At 28.8% G+C, this 19,790-nt stretch overlaps 1 protein-coding gene across 2 annotated transcripts; it reads right to left on the reverse strand.

Moving 5' to 3' along the window:
- Nucleotides 1–1,087: 1,087 nt before the first annotated feature.
- Nucleotides 1,088–19,327, reverse strand: LOC143042392 (uncharacterized). Of its 2 annotated transcripts, none has more exons than XM_076214668.1 (4): nucleotides 18,712–19,327; nucleotides 9,724–9,975; nucleotides 3,658–3,842; nucleotides 1,088–1,643 (listed from the first exon to the last, which is right to left on the reverse strand). In XM_076214668.1, the coding sequence occupies exons 1-4, from the start codon at nucleotides 18,856–18,858 to the stop codon at nucleotides 1,091–1,093; spliced, it is 1,137 nt and encodes a 378-aa protein (XP_076070783.1). In that variant the 5' UTR covers nucleotides 18,859–19,327; the 3' UTR covers nucleotides 1,088–1,090. The 2 variants fall into 2 exon arrangements, with proteins under 2 accessions (XP_076070783.1, XP_076070784.1); XM_076214669.1 differs by lacking the exon at nucleotides 18,712–19,327 and adding an exon at nucleotides 14,001–14,140.
- Nucleotides 19,328–19,790: the final 463 nt, after the last annotated feature.

Raw genomic sequence — 19,790 nt, forward strand, 5'->3', positions numbered from 1 at the left:
CTTTTGAACCGCCAAAGTACGTCTTTGCATATTTTACCTATATATATCTTTTTCCCAAAACAAGAACCTATTATACAACTTCTCTCACTAACCATTTTTGAACTTATAAATACTACTAGTATAACAATAACACAGGGAAAACCCAAAGTCTCGACAAAAAGAAATTTAATTTTTTCCTGCAAGATGACAAACAGTAAAGTGACAATTCAACATTCAAAACATATTTGCCTGTTAACAATAAAAATACAAGACAACTAAGTTCAACAATAAACAAAGTATTTTTTGTGTTTCTTATCTCCTTAATTTAACATGTTGAAGGGTATTTTCTACTCAGTGTAAAAATAACCAGCTTTTTACAATACTATTACAAATTGATTTAATATAAATAAAGGGACTGAAAAAGCAGAAAACAAATAATTGGTCTGTGTGCATTTTTTCAAGATAAATACATGTATTGAAAATTTGTCAGAAAATAAATATTGTGTTCAACTTTCCTACACTTAACATTGGCACATTTTTTCTTTCAAAACCCATGAAAATATAACCAAAATTTCTATAGTTTTGTAAACATGACATTTTTAACTCTACGTGATACATTTAAGGGAAAAAAGTCGGAGTTAGTGTGCAAAATTTTTAAATGGTAGTTCATGGATAAACTTAAAACAAAGCTATAGGATTCCCAATTACTGGCAAGTTTTTTAAGATAGAAGAGAAGAGAACAGTCTTAAATGAATTAAATATATTTTTATTCAATGAGTATTTTATATTATATATCTTAATTGAAACCTGAAATATTTACATAAATATATACAAAAAAACAATCAGCTAGCTTAACCTATAATCAAAACTGTTAACTTATAGATATAGGAAGATGTGGTGTGAGTGTCAATGAGACAACTCTCCATCCAAATAACAATTTAAAAAAGTAAACAATTATTAGTCAATGAAAAGCCTTCAACACGAAGCCTCGGTTCATAAAGGGCCCTTAAATTACTAGTAAATTTTGATAAAATCTGAAAATAAAATTTCAATGACAATAAGATAACATATTTCAAAAGTCAAACTTTACATGTTTTTACAAAATTGTCTACTAAAAAAGACTATTTAGTTTTTTCTTTATTGTCTGCATTAGCTGACCCTCTACTAGATCTACTTTGCCCAAGCAATGAAAGACACTGTTCTTATGAATACTGTCTTTGTAAAGTTTACCACTACCCAACTTCCATGTTGAAAGCTTAGGCCCAGCTTTTTTTAGGTAGGTAATGTCGACTCTTGAGGTCCATATCTTTTCCACAGTTGCAAAGTCATAAGTCTTGCCGCCACTTGCAATGCAGACATTGTCTCCTACTTTAAAATGAACTCCTAAACTGTTTGTTTGTGGAAGCTGTTCTGGGGTATGAGAAGAGACTGACAAAGCAGGAGAAATCATTGGAGGTTGAGTGGGTGAAGTTTGTGGAGAATTTGATGGAGTAGATACCGGAGACACAGCAGGAGAAGATATGGGTGATGTTGTTGCGGAACTCACAATTGAAATATTCCTTTGTTTGAAGGATGCCCTGGCTTGTTTTGGTGGTATTACTGCCTCTCTGGCTTTCTTCCACTGCAATTTTCTAACACTACCGCCAGTTGCTATGGCTAACTCTCTGAAATAAAAAAATAAATAATTAGTATCTCTGTACTTCTATAAACCTAAGTTTGTAAATATTTATACAGATTTTCTTTTTATAAGTAATTTGTTTTTTATATAGTTAACTCGGCAACTGAAATGTTATTATTTGTTTTAGCTGTTATGACTAATGCATCAATATTTCAGAATATGCTGCATTATAACACACATCTTTCACTAGTATATAACTTAAAATATTGAATTGTTAACAACAACAAAGGTGTTTAAAATAACAATAATAATAACTGTTATCATATTGCATAAAAGATTCAATTATCTCCATTTTTTAGTTGGTGTCCAATGTTAGCCACAATGGGGAAATATTAACATCAGAGGGTGAAAGGGTCTTTTTTAATTTTTCATAATAAAACCATTTAATTTTATAGAAATTTGGGAATAATAAGCAAGTTCACAAGTCTTCCAGACTTCTTCATTCTATTATTAGGATCAGGAACTGACATTTCATAAACAGAATTCTTAATTTGATTAACTGAAAGATTTTTTTTTACTTCTATATCTCATATATATTGCGTACACCTTTAATTCACGGTTTGCATGAAAGCCAGTACCGGAAACATGGAATGTAACAACTGAACAAGAAATCTCAGAAGACCTCTAAGAAGTAAAAAGAAACTGGTATCATCATCTCATTCTGTAAGGTAAGTTTATTTGCCAGTATTTGTTTCCTGTTTCTTTAATTGTTTATATAGAACAGAAGTGGCAAAGATTCACTGAAGATATATCTATCAACAACTGTTAATTTTATTAACATTTTCATATCAACTCCCTGAGTAAACTATGTCACTTATTCACTTGTCTAAAGTAATCGAGAGCATGCAATTCTGTGATTTATATACATGTCATTTGTTTTCAATTTTAAAATTTATTCAGACCATTTATTGGATTGTTAAACAGGTGTTACTCTTGGTCTTCTTATAACTTGCAATGTAGCCTGGCTTATATATAACCTGATTAAGGGGGCTCTTGGGTCTAAAACATTTTTATTTATATGATATAGGATTTCGCTATATTTTTCTATTTATAAATGAACTTTATCTTATTCTTAATAGATAAATAAAAAAATTTGGTCACCATTCATTTCGGCTCACAATCTTCAAAAAAAAGCATACATTTTTTGTAAATGTCCTTTTTTTCTGTCAAACTTATAATAAGAGAAACAGTAATATCAAAATAGAAAGAAAAAAATTACAGAAATCAATTAAACTTATACAATTATTTAATTTATGAACAGCTTATTCGAAAAAAAAACAATAAAAATATAGTTCACCTATGATTTAAAAAAAATATTTCAATTTTAATGCCAAAAAATGGCATTTTTGCATCAAAGGGAGATAATTTAGTGCTTTTTCAATGATATTTACATTTTAAATGTCACCTGGGGCCAACACAGAAAGATTTTTTGGAATGATTTTTGTACCATATGATAAAGTAACAATTACTAAGGATAATTAATAAAATTTGTAATAAAAAATATATGTTTAATTTTTTTCTGAAAATCTTACACCCTCGAGCCTCCTTAAAGAACATGTATGTGCTTGTCCCAAGTCAGGAGCCTGTAATTCAGTGGTTGTCGTTTGTTTGTGTGTTACATATTTGTTTTTCGTTCATTTTTTTACATAACTAAGGCGGTTAGTCTTCTTGTTTGAATTGTTTTACATTGTCTTATCGGGCCTTTTATAGCTGACTATGCGGTATGGGCTTTGCTCATTGTTAAAGCTGTACTATGACCTATAGTTGTTAATGTTTGTGTCATTTTGGTCTTTTGTGGATAGTTGTCTCATTGGCAATCATACCACATCTTCTATTTTATATAACTCAAGAATGTTGTATGCTACGCCCCATTATTTTTTAAACACATTACAGACAAACATATACTGACATTCTTAAGGACAAAGGTAAACAACACCCTTTTGACCTGGTGGCAGGAGCATGAATTATGCATACACTTCTTAAAACAAAATTATACTCACTTGGTTTTTTCATATCCCTTTTGGTTGTACATTCTTTTTCTGAACCTTGTTCTAACTTTTTCTCTGGTTCTAGGTGTATCTGGTAGATCATTAATGAAGTTGATTACTTCTGAAACACTGTCCTCAAAAGTTTTGTCAGATGTGCTGCTCAGTTTGGTTGTATGGAGGACACTGGTTATCTGGTTCTACAATGATGAATAAATATGATAAAATGAATGATAATATTACAGAAAGAAATTAAGGAATAAGTTCTACAGTACAGTTCTGATGTACTGACATTCACTTAGTGTGACACACTATATTTTCAATGTCCAATAAACCATGAAATTTGGTCAGAACACTAATTTGACTTACAACTAATAAGGATCAGGAGCCTGTAATTCAGTGGTTGTGGTTTGTTAATGTGTTACATATTTATTTTTCGTTCATTTTTTTACATAAATAAGGCCGTTAGTTTTCTTGTTTGAATGGTTTTACATTGTCTCATCCGGGCCTTTTATAGCTGACTAAGCGGTATGGGCTTTGCTCATTGCTGAAGGCCATACATTTACCTATATTTGTTAATGTTTGTATCATTTTGGTCTTTTGTGGATAGTTGTCTCATTGGCAATCATACCACATCTTCTTTTTTATATGTCCTAAAAGTTTAAAGTAGCTGTGACTTAAACGTCATTGAAATCTACCTTGACCGGAAACTTTAACAAGAAAAGATGCAACAATCTTTACTGACAGAAAGATCTAGGAACATGGAAAATAGAGAACATAGAAATAGCAGATCATGGACATTTATTTTAAAACAACAAGAATTATCCATTTTGCCCTTAAAGGTCCATTTAAGGCCATAATTACATGCCCAGGTTCATCTTGCAATTTTCAGTGTTTGTATCCAATTTTTTTTTTTTTAGATGTGACCATAAGTGATAAATTGTCAGAAGTGATGTTGTAATATTAAAAATTTGCGACAATCTTATCATTTTCTTGCAATAAATTGAAAAAACTTCATGAGACTTTCTATGAATTATTACTTAAACTCTTATATCAGTTTTAAAATTGAGAAAGAAAATGGGGAATGTGTCGAAGCGACAACAACCTAACCATAGAGCAGACAACAGTTTTGTATAATATGAGATTTAAATCTAATGAGTAATTATGACGTATGAAAGTTTTTACTCCAATTTTATGGTTCACTGACCTGACCCCTATTTCTGTTTACAGTTATATATATAGTCATTGTGCTGTCAGTTTATTTTTGATATATGAGTTTGGATATCCCTTTGGTACCTTTCCCCTCTCTATTCAGGTGCAGATCCAGCTATTTTTTTGCTCCCAGGGGGGTCGAAAACCAAGAAATATGTCTGGGCCTTTTATAGCGGACTATGTGTGTGGGCTTTGCCCATTGTTGAAGGCCATACAGTGAACTGTAGATGTTAATTTCTGTGTCATTTGGTCCTTTTGAGAGTTGTCTCATTGGCAATCATACCACACCTTCTTTTTTTCTATTAAGGGGGCTTGCAAGTCTAAATAATTATTTTTTTTCAATCAAAGGATTTCACTATTTTTCTATAAATAAATTATCCTGTTCTTAATGGAAATAAATAAATAAAAATATGGGGTCACTGTTTATTTCAGCTCACAATCTACCTTTGAAAGCAGCATGCATTTTTTTTAGGTACTTTAAATACAGAAATTATTGTGAGGTTTTTATTATTGCGATTAATGCGACAGAGTTGTAAACGTAATAATTAAAACTCACTTTTTGTAATATTTTAACTGAATAAAGCATGACTTATCTCAAAATCGTAAAAATCAAAATCACATTTAAGTTTATAATGACAAAATCGCAATCATACACGCGCAATAATTTCTGAATTTACAGTACTTTTCTGTTGAACTAATAGGAGAAAAAAAGGGTAAAATTGAAACAAAAAAAGAATCAAACTACAGAAATGGTTTAAATCTTACAATATTAAGTTTAAGATCAGTTCATTTGAAAAAAATATAGGTCACTAATGAGGTAAAAAAGTTATTTTAATTTCTATGCAAAATAATGGCATTTTTTACCAACGAGGGAGCTTTTTTAATTATCTAAAAATTTTAAAAGTCATCTGGGGCCAAAACAACTGTTTTAAAGTAACAATTAATTTTAGATGTAATAAATGAAATGTTTAATGAAAAAACAAATGTTTCAATTTTTGCAGATTTTTTTGTACCGTTGCATGAGCCTCCTTAAGAACAAATTCCTAAACTGAATAATGAATATGTCATAAAAAGACAATATTTAAAGATCTTGCTTTTATATATTTAAATTATACAATCTTCTGTCATTTTTGTCATTTAAGCATTTTGAAATAAATATGTTCACTGCAATTATTTTCATTTTTTTCTGTGACTTTAAGTCCTTAGACTTCTTCCTGCTTACCTAAAAGTCACATAGTAACATTTGAGTTTCCTTGATAAATTTTGAATCTTATTTTGAATCTTTTTAATTTTATTTCAAATTAACTATTAGGAGATGCTCATACAATTTTACCAAAAAACCTGTTGAAAAAAAGTCACAGGACATAAAGTCACAAATTTGGTAGGACAAAAAGTCACAGGACAAAAAGTCACAAATTATTTGTTGACAATTGTTTGAATATATAAGAGAAATATCTTGAAATATTTACTTTTTAACACATAAATGCATATTAAAGTTTAGGAAATGAGTCATTAAAAAAAATGAGTCTTGAAAAATCAAGATTTATTTAATTTTAATCATGCAAAAGATATATTTCTTGGCATCATGAAGCCAATTAAGGGCAAAGCCATTTTGACATTTTGTTTTTTTTAACAATTATTTGATCATCTTTGATATTTTTTGGATAAATTTTGTTAACAAAGTTGGTTTATTTACAATAGTTCAAGAAAAATACAAAAATATTTTTCTAGAAATAAGCAGTTTTTATTCAAAGAAAATAATCAGAAAAAATGAATTGTGACTTTTAGTCCTGTGACTTTTTGTCCGTGACTTTTTGTCTGTGACTTTTTGTCCTGTGACTTTCTGTCCTACATTCGTATATTACACCTATTTATTCATAATCATAATGAAATGTATTCCTATTCTTCATTATTAACAAAAGCTAGGAGTAAATTTTTATCAACGAGTTCAATACTTTACAAATAGCGTACAAGGTTAAGCTGAAAAAAAGTTGTTTTTTTTTGTATGTGGAAAGAAAATTTCAGGTGTATTAATTTTCTCTGACCCAATACATTTGTAGTTTCATATCTTCATGCCGTAGGCAAACATTATCCATTTGAACCATAATCTTTATAAAAAAACTTAGTATTGTTTAAAGTTTTCAAGAAATAAAATTAATTCATGGGCCAAACAATTTTATTTCAAATATCATTCATTAAGTTATAATTCAAAATTAAGTGAAACCTTAATGGCATGTAAAGAATAAACAGATTTATTTAAAACTAAGAAAAATTTCTCCTTAAATACAAAATATCAAAGTACCCTATCATTAAGTGTTTTAAGCATTTAAAATAGTGATCCTCAGTATAATAATAATGATAGTCCCAGAAGTGTAATATGCATTAAAAGAAAGGCTTTATTATTTTTTCATAATTTCATCATAATTTTTCCAATTCATTTTATTTTACTTTAATTACAATTTAATTCACTCGTTTGTAATTTTCACACCTTTAAATGATCAGTGTACAATTGATGAAGGTAAGAGTTTAATCTTATCATTTTGATCTTAATTTACATCCACAACCTTGACATCTTTATTGCACAATATATTAGATCTTTAAATTTTTTCACACCTTTCGTGTATTACCTATAGTTAAAACTTTTTGCAAAATAAATTTTATTACTTCATCAACCTGATCAAAGGTAAATATTTTTTTAATCCTTTGATTGATGTTTTTTTATCAAATCATGAAACAGCATCATTTTACTTTTACCTATGTTTAAAAACTCATTGGCCAATCAGAAAGTCTTAAACACAAACATAAGCAATGCCATATAAATATAACTTCAATTATTTAATTGAAATCCATATCTCATAATCCTGTCAGTGCATAAATGTTGTTAATCTTGTTTCTTGTATTAAACTATGGGTGTTGCAGTTCCTTTCAAATATGGTGAGTAGACTTAATTTTTTTAACTCATACTTGAATATAATTATACTGATTATTATATACACAGCAGAGACAAAACTAAATAGATTTTGATGTTAATTTATGGTTAAAAAATTAAACGATTAGTGAGATACCTTTGAAAAGGCTTTTAAAATATCTAAAGAATAAATAGGGTCACAGTTAAGGCTATTATACAAACAGCAAGATACACAAGTAAATTCCTTCAGAAAATGCCCTCTTTCAGAGTCGCTTCCCCTCAAAATGCATTTTCAAACAAAAAACATTGTGCTATATATATTATAATAATCCTTAAAAACTTGTAAAAATATGAATATACGAGTTAAAACTTTGGCAATTTTTCTTCTAAATGAAAATTCACATTTAATTATCTTGAATTCTTGACATACTATGTATCAGTGTATGAAACAAACAGAAATACAATTTATTTCATCTTGATCATAATATAAGTTTTTTCATATTTAAATTGCAGTCACCCCCACAAGTGTCAAATATCAGGAAAATGAGTTCCATATATCATATCAATATTTTTAGTCTTTTTTTTCTGCAATAATGTTTCCAAATTTATAGTATAAATTTTCTATTTAAGATTTTTCAAATTTCACTTTTGTACATATTTGTAAAGAATCAAAATTAAGTTCTTTCATATTTAAAAGCAGATGTGGTATGATTCATTATTACCAATGTGACAATTCTCCAGAAGAGACCAAATGACACTTAACTAAATAATCACTGTACAGTCTACTACAATGAGCAAAGCCCATATTGCATAGACGGCTATAAAAGGCCCAGAATTGACAAACTTGTGTAAGTTACAGCATGTACAATTCAGTTTTATTTCATGGATTTAAAATATTTAAATATTCAAAGTTTTAAGTGCATGGTATCAGAACTGAAAATATATATATATTTGAAGGTCATAATACTGCCTGTTTTACCTAAATAGCTTATAATTTCTTCAATTACAATTCAAAAAGTATTTAAAATTAGCAGGTCATTTAAATAAATATCAACACATAAACAAATAAAACATTTTTAGATATTAATTTGTATAAATGGGGCTTAATGCTAAATTGAAGTATTTGATTATTGTTGAAGGCTAGGCAATGTCAGTCACAGTCACCTTCCCTATAAGAACAATTCTAATTGATAAATTTCTCATTATCATGGCTTGTCCTGAATATGTATATGAACTACCACTGATTGTTTAAAGCTAATCCATAATTTGACCCCTATTGGATAACTTTAAAACTTAAATTATACTTTTTTAAATGCTAGAAAATGGGGGAAAAACAATAATAAATTTATATATTTATGATTGCTGAATGTTAAGATTTTCTGATTATGGTTTATTCAGGCTGATCATCATCTTTTCAACTTTAAATGTGTTCTTTCTGTTGATATACAATGTACAAATTGTAGTATGCTTCTGAATGGTAGTTTTGATCATGCTAAATTAGTACCAGACTAATACAGTATAATAGTATGTTACTTTCTTTCATTGAACACTCTCTATAACGAATGCATAGACCATTATCAATCATACTGATAACTTATTAGTTTGAAAATATCACTTCTAAATGTATGAGAGAATATTTCTGATATGATAAGACTTGTTTTACTTTCTAATAGAAATAAATAATATTAAGATCACATCTGACAATATCTAATCCAACATTCTTTTGATTATAAATGTCTTTAATACAAATTTCCCTTTTTAAAATATTGGTTAGAATTTAGTTTAGAAAATAAAAGTACTTTTTTTTTAGAACAGACCCTTAATTTTTTATATTTTTTCAAAGTATGATAGTATTACTACATCTATCATGTCTATACTAGAATGCAATATTACTTTTATTATGTTCAACTGATACTCTTAATTAAAGGTCTAGTAAAATATAAAATACATAATTGTCTTACCTGTAATAGCTTAAAGGCAGTTGTCTTTGGTTTGAAGTAGTCTTCAGTAGTCATGTTGAGAACTAAAATATCAGTCTGTGTACCAACACTTTCTTTGGTCAGATTACAGGCACACACTAGTCCAAAAGCCATTTGTACAGCACAGCACTTGCATCTTAGATCACATTTTGGTGGCTGATCTCCTCTGTCAGATTGTGTATTAAAGTTCTGTAGTGTGGCCATAGTTATGTCTTGAGAGGAAGGATTCAGCATCTGAAAATTAAATAAGAAATTTGCAATGTAAATTAAATCACTTTTGTATGCATAATAAAATATTGAAACATGATAATAATTTCAGTGAACTCTTAAAAGATTCAGTAAATTAAGACTTGAGCATAGACATCCTTTTTGATAGACTATTTTATTATCTCAGTCATAGCAATTATTTGAGTATTTTGCCTTTGTAATAGAACAATAATAATTAACTAAGAAATTGTTATTTGCCAAAGATGCGGAAAATGTACAGAAATATCAGTCAAGAGTACTACATACATGTACAAGTTACTTTTATTTTATTTATTTAAAGAATTTATTAGTAAGATACATGTACTTTTAAAAATATACATACAACTTTGATACAAGTGTATTTTATTTAATTTTTCTAATATATTATTTTATTGGCTAATTTAGTTACATGTATGTACCATAGACATTAAATTTTTTAACTTATACAAGTAAAAAAAGTCAAACTATCTAAATTTCTTTGAGATTTTTTTATCAAACATGAGTGTCTGTCCTTTACCATATGTTTACAGATGTCATTATTCAACATGTATGTTTAATTTTATCGACAATGAAATTTGAATCTAACAAAATTTACTTATAAGTAGACACAAATAACTTGTACTAGAAGTACCCCTGTACTAGAAGTAACCATGACTGGTTTCTTGAAAACAAATGGTTGTTTTTATAATGACATATTATTGCAAAATGACTTATTAATTTTAGATATAAATGGTTAATATCAATGCTAGACCCTCACTTCTCACCATTTACACAGACACCAGTCTTTAGTGTAACCATCTTAACTGTTTTACCCTGGACAAAATAGTTTTAAGTTTATTTATCATGTTTATTTAGCTAATTAACTATATACATATATAAATATACTCTTTAAACAAAAAGTTCATATTTCCCCATCTCAGAGTTTTAATTTCATTCTTGTTAGTTGTTTGTATTAAGTAATTATCAACACAAATTATCATAATACATTGTTTGAAAATTAAAAAAAATCAGATTTATATAAAAAAAATAGGATGAGGTTAATAACAATAAAATTACAGATGGAAACAAGGAATGTCACAGAAAAACAACCCGACCAAAGAGTAAAAATTTATTTGTGAAAGAAAAAAGTAGCACAACATGTTTACCGGTACATGTATGCATTGGTAAAAGAGAAAGCTAATAAATAATTATGACTTTTGAGAAAGATCTTTGGAAAAAGGGAGATGGTACAAATGGGATAATCTCTGTTAAAAAAATAAAAAGTACTAGATTTGGCAACACTATATTTGTCTACTATAATGCCACTTCTGAATTTCATGTTTAATTGTCGACTTAATTCCACCATATGATAATACAATGTAGATACTACTTTTCGAAACACTAGTGTGATTTTGCTGGGAGCAAATAAAAAGAAAATTATGCCTGTCAATATTTATTATTAAAAAAAGTTCTCGCTTGGCTTTAATTAATGGGAAAAAAGTCCTTGCCCTGCTTAAAAAAAACTAAAGTACACATATGATATTTTTTTACGAAATCAATAATACATGTACATATCAGAGCTGGTATTTCAACTAAAATGCATATATATTTCAATATTATAAAGACTTAATTTTTGTGAAGGAAGTCAACTTAGGAGCACTGTGATTGGATCCAAGGGTACAATATTTTTTTTATCTATCTATGAGTCATCTGTAGTTTGTATATTTCCAAATTCAATTTTAAAACCTATTGAAATATTATATAAATATTCATTAATTTGGTGTTAAATGACCGTGGGCATCAGACTTCAGTTATGTTTTTACTTTTTTGAAGCTTAGTACATTTGATTTTTATCACAAAGTATAGAAATGTTTCACTGAGAACATTAATACTGTTTCGAGAAAAAAGTCCAAAGTCATCATAATACGTCAAATTGATGGGTAAATAATTAAACTGTATATTCGGATTTCAATATAAGCTATATTGTATAAACTGCACCAAACTATTGTTCTTTTGTATTTGTTTTTACCTTTCACAATGATTAATTTAATTGGAAACTCAAAATTTCAAGTAGAAACAAATATTTTAACTGGGTTATTTGCCTTATATTTGCTTTGTAATTCCCTAAATGTATCACTTAGATATTTCTCTATAGCCATAATCTATTAAAATAAGAAATGTTAAATTGTCCATCTAAGAAAAAAAGAGACCAACCTGAGTTGAGGCTTAATTTGGATAGAATTTATATTCTCCTGTGCAAAGAATTGTTCACATTCTTGGCAATTCATTCAGCAAATATTTCAATATCGCTTCATTTAGTAGTTTCTATCTTTTTTTTTTATATCAGGCATATATACATTTTTTTCATTTCAACTGTTTGCAAGGACTTTTGTTGGAGATTAATACTCCCAAGGGACATAATTCAGCTGTATCATAGATTACGTTGACATTCTTTTAATGCTCAAAAATTTAATTTTACACAGGTAACTTTTATCTAAAATAGGTGAATCTTCTGGAGTAAACAACAACTTTAAATGATAAATACTACTTCATAACGTTTGACCTCACGGGTGTAGTAAAATTTGTTGATTGATGCATGTGGCTATTCTAGTAAATGAATTAATCTACTAAGCGAGAGCACTTAGCCCTTTTTGAAAGGCTAATGCTTGTTTATAATACAATTGAAATTATTTTCTGTTTACTTTAAGCATTTGTTTACCATACGTTATGCTATGTTTAATTCACATCATTTTTAGTTTTCTGATATTTTATTTATTACAGACAATGCTTAATAATAATGTACTATAAGCAATTTAATATTATTTATGCCCCACCTACAATAAAAGAGGGGCATTTTGTTTTCTGGTCTGTGCCTCCGTTCCTTTGTCCGTCAGTTAGTATGTCTGTGAGTTTGCTCGCACCACTTCAGGTTAAAGTTTTTGATCAAGGTAGTTTTTTAAGGAAGCTGAACTTGATACTAAGTACACTTGTTGTTTATGATATGATCTTTCCAATTTTAAAGCCAAAATAAACTTTTGATCACAATTTCATGGTCAACTGTTCAGAGAAAATGAAAGTGGGAGTTTAAGGTTTAAGTTTTTGGTCAAGGTAGTTTTTATTGAAGTTGATAACACAAAAACACACAAAAATGTATTGAAGCTCTGTATTAGGTTTTATTGGTTTACATTCAATTGTGCTTTTTTTTCTTTCATTTTTTTCACAGAAATAACAAATATGTGTATAATAAATAAGAACATTTAGACCTATAAACATAATGCATTCAGATAATGTATAAGTATATGAACTAACAATCATCCTCAAGTCATTGATTTGTTAAAGTGCTGTTATTCAATTTGATTTTAAAAAATATAGTTTTAATCTTTTACACTCTTGATTTATGTGATATTGTGTTATAGAAATGTATTTGTATTTATTGCTCTGATAAGCATAATGTGCTTAAAGTTATAAAGAATTGAATAGAATTGAATTGATTTAATCAGTGGCGGATCCAGGGGGGGGGGGGGGTTCCGGGGGTGCGCACCCCCCCTTTATTTTTGCCGATCAATGCATTTGTATCGGGACATGTTTTCCACCCCCCCCCTGCACTCCCCCTTTGCCCTGGGTTAGCACCCCCCCTTTCGAAAATTCCTGCATCCGCCCCTGATTTAATTGTTTTAAAATGCACACATGAAAGGGTTATTAAAAAGAGTGCACCCCCCATATGTTAGTTAATCAACTTTTCACCCCACTCATTATTCGCCTAAAAAAATTATGTGCCCCGTCCATGTTTGCACTAGCCCAACCCTCATATAAATATTGCACAGTCCCTTATAGGCGCTTTATTCAAATTAATTTTCTATATTCAACACTAACATTGTATATTAACGGCATGGGACAAACTGGCTTAAGAATATATTTTTTTGTCATCTGCTTGACCATGATAATTTTTTTAAGAAAAATCATCCCCCTCCCCCATCCTAGTGGATAGTCCCTCACATAATTATCAGTGACTATAACAAATGAATATTGTCTACCTTTTTTGAAATAACTGAGTCCCATCTTATTATGCAAAAAGGTTAATAAACAGGAAATTTTGTCTGACATCTTAGCTGCATGTCGTTCAGACGACAGAGCTAGAAGCTGATTCGAGGTGAAGGTTGAAACGTTGTATCATGTGACATTTTTTCTGTGTTTGCCAATCTCGTGAACATTGACAAACAGACAGATTGATTAGACAGATGGATAAATGTAGGATTTTTAGAGATTTTCTTCATTTGTTTTTCAAACAAAGCCTTTTCTAACTTTACCTCCTTATCCAGGTGAAAATAGAAATGGTAATGTTGCACTTAGGCCAACCATTTGATTAGGAGGGGGTGGTGGTTATAAGTTTGTTTACAGGTTTTGGAGAGAAAAAAATATTTGTTTTTGACCAGTAAATAGGATATGTATGTTGCATCCTCATGCAGCTGCCACTATGACTATGTGTAATATGATGCTAAAATTGAAAGAAAACAAATGGATTTTGGACTAGTCCCCAAAAATATAGATTGTTTTTGCCAAAGAAAAAAGATGTTTGTCTTGAATTGAAATCCCCCTCCCGATAATCAAAAGGTTGCAGCCTCACAAAACACAGCATAGTTATTTATTTAGTCAATATTTATAGTGAAAAGAAATGTGTCCATTTCAGTAGCAGATCTAGAAATGTTCACAAGAGGGGGTCCACTGACTAACTAAGAGGGTCCCTGCATCAGTCATGCTTCAGTGATTTATATAAGCAATCAATTTTTCCCACAAAAAGGGGGGTTCCCTATGTAAAACCCGCTTAATCCACCCCTGCTTTTCAATGATTTTTTTATTTATACTTGTAGTGCATTTCTTATCAGGGTTCTCTCTAAGGCAAGTCAATGAGTCCCAGACTCATCAAAATCAGTTAAGACTCATCATGTTCAAACTTGCAATTCCAAAGATGCATTAAAATTGTAAAATTTATTGTATATACTGCAGGATTGATCACAAATTTATCTCTAAAGTTTAAATTAATCTAAATTATGTGAATTTTCCTTGCTCTAGTATTATCAAGGGGACTGCAATTATGTATAATAAAAGTACAAGAAATTATATCACTGTGAAACTGGCTAGAGAAAGTTAAATGTGAAAAGAAGTATCTGTGACTATAAGTTTGTTTACAGAATATACAAAATAATGAGAGGCATTATTGAATGGTTTGATTAAATGACATTCAAGTGAAAGTAACTTTCTACTAGTCTTGTTATATTAGTGATCTGAAAAGTATTGTTAGTTAACTTAGTTCTCATTTTATGCTATTTCTTCAGTTTTTCACTGTTAGGCTATAAGGAGGCCCTAAAATTGTTCATTTGTATAACATAGCAGGGAGATAACTCTGATAAAATCATTTGAATATTTAAATCACATTCAACACTTGTTTTAAACACAGAATACATATGTAATGTTAACTGGAAGAAAAACTAAGTCCATTCGAATGTAAAATATGGACATAATGGATTTATTTTTTACAAAATTTACTTCTGGATATTATCTTATGATCATAAATAAGCTTCTGTCCAATTCCTGTACAAACCAAGGATAGTTTAAGAAAGTTATTAAAATTTTAAAAACTTTAACCACAGAGTGAATGTAATGTTTCCCCGCAGAAAAACTGAGTCCATTTACATGTAAAATATTGAAAAAATGGAATTTTATTTTTACAAAAGTTTCTTCTGGATACTATCTTATGATCATAAGGTCCAAGGACACAGTTATCTTCCTTTGGTTTTCGTTGTCTACGAATATAGTCCCTAGTGTAAACAGTGTATAACTAACATGTTTTATTTAATACACTTTCCCAATTTATTTCTAAATTATATTAAATGCATGAAATATTAAGTAGGGGGATGTAATTCATGTCAAAAAAATTTTGGTGCTGAAACTTTTTGTTAAGTAGTGAATTGCAGGGATGATTCCAGGTTTTTACAAATGGGTCCCTTAAATATCAAATTGGGAATTTTTTTATGCATACAATATAAGACGAAATCATATATCATTTTCCTGTAAAAACGGAAAATGAATATTAAGTTAATTTCTTCTGTACACTGATTGAAGAAATTATTGGATTCAGACCAGGGAAGTTGTAATACATGAATATCATTGCATATGATGCACTATCATCTTAACTTTGGTAAACGAGGCCTATTACAAAAAAACATATATACCACAAGTACCAGCTAACATAAACCTATGGCAAGCCCTTTAGCTATTTATTCGAATTTCAAACTATCTCATAATATATATTTCATATAATATATAAGATTTATTTAAGATATCTTAAAGTATATGAAATATCTTGTAAATATGTTTTGTATAAGATATCTTATTTAGTTCATTCAATATCATATTGAGAAAATTATATGAGATATCTTATAAACTACATGTATAAGACATCTCATAAATTATTTCAGATATCTCGTGAACTATATAAGATATCTTATAAACTTTATAAGATATCTTTCAAACTATATCAAATATCTAATGAACTATTATATAAGATATCTTATAAAGTTTATGAGATATCTTGAAGTTAGATTAAATAGCAAAACGGCTTGCCATATTAACCAGTGAAAAAAATTTAAATATATTTCAAATAGAACTGGCCAATTGTTGAATTAAGAAAAGCAATTACAAAAGTATATATATATATATATATATATATATATGCTTAATTGATAAGTTATTTAAAGCAATTGAACCAGTGAACTTTAAAATTATTTGGATCATTTTCATATCTTTTGAAACAGTTCCATAATGATGACATCGTATTTAATAAGGGGGGGGTCTCATTTCATGAATGGCACTAAAAATAATTTCACAATGATTTAAATTATATTAAATTTTTATACGACCGCAAAAATAGAAATTTTTACGTCGTATATTGCTTTCACGTTTGCGTTGTCGTCTGTGGCGTCCGAATAATTTTAGTTTACGCATTCTAACTTTAGTAAAGGTGAATAGAAATCTATGAAATTTTAACACAAGGTTTATGACCATAAAATGAAGGTTGGGATTGGTTTTGGGAGTTTTGATCCAAACATTTTAGGAATAAGGGACCAAAAAGGGCCCTAATAAGCAATTTCTTGTTTTTCGTTCTATAACTTTAGTTTAAGTAAATAGAAATATATGAAATTTTGACATAAGGTTTGTGACCACAAAAGAAAGGTCGGGATTGTTTTTGGAAGTTTTGTTTCCAACAGTTAAGGAATTGGGGACCAAAAAGGGGCCCAAATAAGCTTTTTTCTTGATTTTAGCACCATAACTTTAGTATAAGTTTATAGAAATCTATGAAATTTAAACACAAGGTTTATGACCGTTAAAGGAAGGTTGGGATTGATTTAGGGAGTTTTGGTCCAAACAGTTTAGGAAAAAGGGGCCAAAAGGGTCCAAAGTTAAACCATTAGAAGATCAGATCATAATTTTTTGCACAGATGTTTCCAAAAGAAGCAAATGTGATATGATTGCCAATGAGACAACTCTCCAAAAGCTACCAAAATGACCAACTATAGGTCACTGTATGGCCTTCAACAATGAGCAACACCTATACTGAGATGAAATTGTTTTAATAAACATCAAAAAGGATATTTTATAATTTACAACCTATATTCATGGAATGCAAGAAACATGTTGAAAAATTAATTATAATTACACAGAGAGTGTTCATTTAATAAATATCTGTTGGTCTATCAGCATGATATAAGTATCAAAAACATTTTGATATGAACTACCATCAGAATATCATCAGTTAAGGATGTTTGCTGCTCAGATTCAAAATAAATAACTTTCCAAAAACTAGTATGTATTGATAGGGGTTAAGTTGAGGATTAAAAAAATCAAAAAGAATATAGGGGTCAATGTGATTGTTTTTGAGATATTAGCCATTGGAATTTTGGCCAGAAATGTTCTCTCTTGACTTTTCTAGCTTTACCATTGACCAGTTAAAAGTTCTCAAAAACTATTTAATATAATTAAGATTTATAAGACTGTCACAAATGGCTTATAATTATACATGTATAAGATTTATACAAAGAAAAAATGGGGGTTCATGGTCAAATTTTTTTAAGGCATTCAAATGGATAAAACCAGAGGATTTCAAAAGCTGACAAAATTTCCAAAACATGACAAGCAAACATCCTTAAATATAATTGAAGACAATTTTGGTAAAAAAAATTTGTATCTCAAATTTGATACTAATGTTTAGGTTAATCATGGATCATAGTTAGACTATACAAATCATTGTTTAAATCAAATATTATACAATTATGTTAATTATCCAGATTTTTTATACTTAACAACATCAAATTGCAAAATAGGGCCTTGCTTATGCTCAGAAAAATAAAATATGATATATAAAGCAAAGCAACATTATCTGATTATTAGAAAATATGATAAAAAAAATAACTTTACTTTTAAAAATGCAATATTCATGTTCATATTCATAAACAGGTGAGAAAATAATGAAACTAAAATGAGTTGAAATGGTTTATTGGGTCTATAATGGTTGTGTTTCAATATTATTATTTTATACAGAGTAATTAACACTCCTCCCCTCTTTTTCTATCTGTCCTCCCAAATAAAAAACCGAAATAAGTAACTTTACTAGACAGATTTTGATGCCTTATATTAATTATTCACATGTTAATTATTTAAACTAATTACTATAGTGTATTTGCAACTCACCGTATTTTGCTGGTATGACATCTGACTTGTTGATCTACTACTAGTTGGCAGAGAATAAGTTGGCTGGTATTGATGCATTATCTGGTTGTTACTTCTCACATTGTTAAGATGTGTAAAGGTTGGCTGGTAGTGACGTTGATATTCCATGTTGACAAGCAAACAATGATGTGCAAGAATTCAGTTTTACTTTTTATATAAGGTTAAAAAGATGATAATTGATTGGTTAAACATCTACTTGTGTTTTCTATTTGAAGTTTTACAGGTGTTATAATAACGATGAACATGGCTTCAATGCCAAGCTGACATGTGTATAGCTCTTGTAAATAGAAAATGCCATTTCTATTGTGTTTTTAATTTTATGATTGGCTTTGTGAAGCCATTCAAATATATCCTGATAGGAAACTTCAAATGATGAAAGGTTTTTTGCAAATTCATTAAATGTTTGGATTGTTTTTCCTAATTGCTATCAAAACAACATTTAAATTATTTTACTATGTATAATACATTTGAAATGTTGTGTACAAATATATTTGCAATGTTAATGATATACATTAATTACAATCAGAAGTTTTATGTTTATAATACATTTATATTTATAATTAAAGTGTTTTTGAATAAATATAAATGTAAATTATTTATTTTCCTGCATCCTTGTGCATTATATGTAAAGCGGTTTTGTGTTAACATTTTTAAATAGTACTATTAACTTTAAAGTTTATAGCCCTAACCAGTAATATTCTTTAATATATGATTATGTGAAACAATTTATTTGCAAAATTTGTCAAATAAAAATTAATTCAACAGAATCAAAAGACTTGGTAATCTATGAAAATCCACAGTCAGTCTGTGGATGATGAGATTCACTTAATTTCATTATGTCCAAGAAAAGCTAGATTATAACTTAAATTTTACTTTCAAATTCTACACAAAATTAAAAAAGTATAAAATTTAAGCTTAACCTTTAGAAAGCATATTTCCATAATTTTTACCTTGTTATATTCATATGGCACATAACCATGACAAGAGCACCAGAACTAGTATAGCAATTTAGTAGGTTGATTTTTTTAATTTTGTTTCAT

This window comes from Mytilus galloprovincialis, chromosome 8, assembly GCF_965363235.1.
Source record: "Mytilus galloprovincialis chromosome 8, xbMytGall1.hap1.1, whole genome shotgun sequence".
Lineage (NCBI taxonomy): Eukaryota > Metazoa > Mollusca > Bivalvia > Mytilida > Mytilidae > Mytilus > Mytilus galloprovincialis.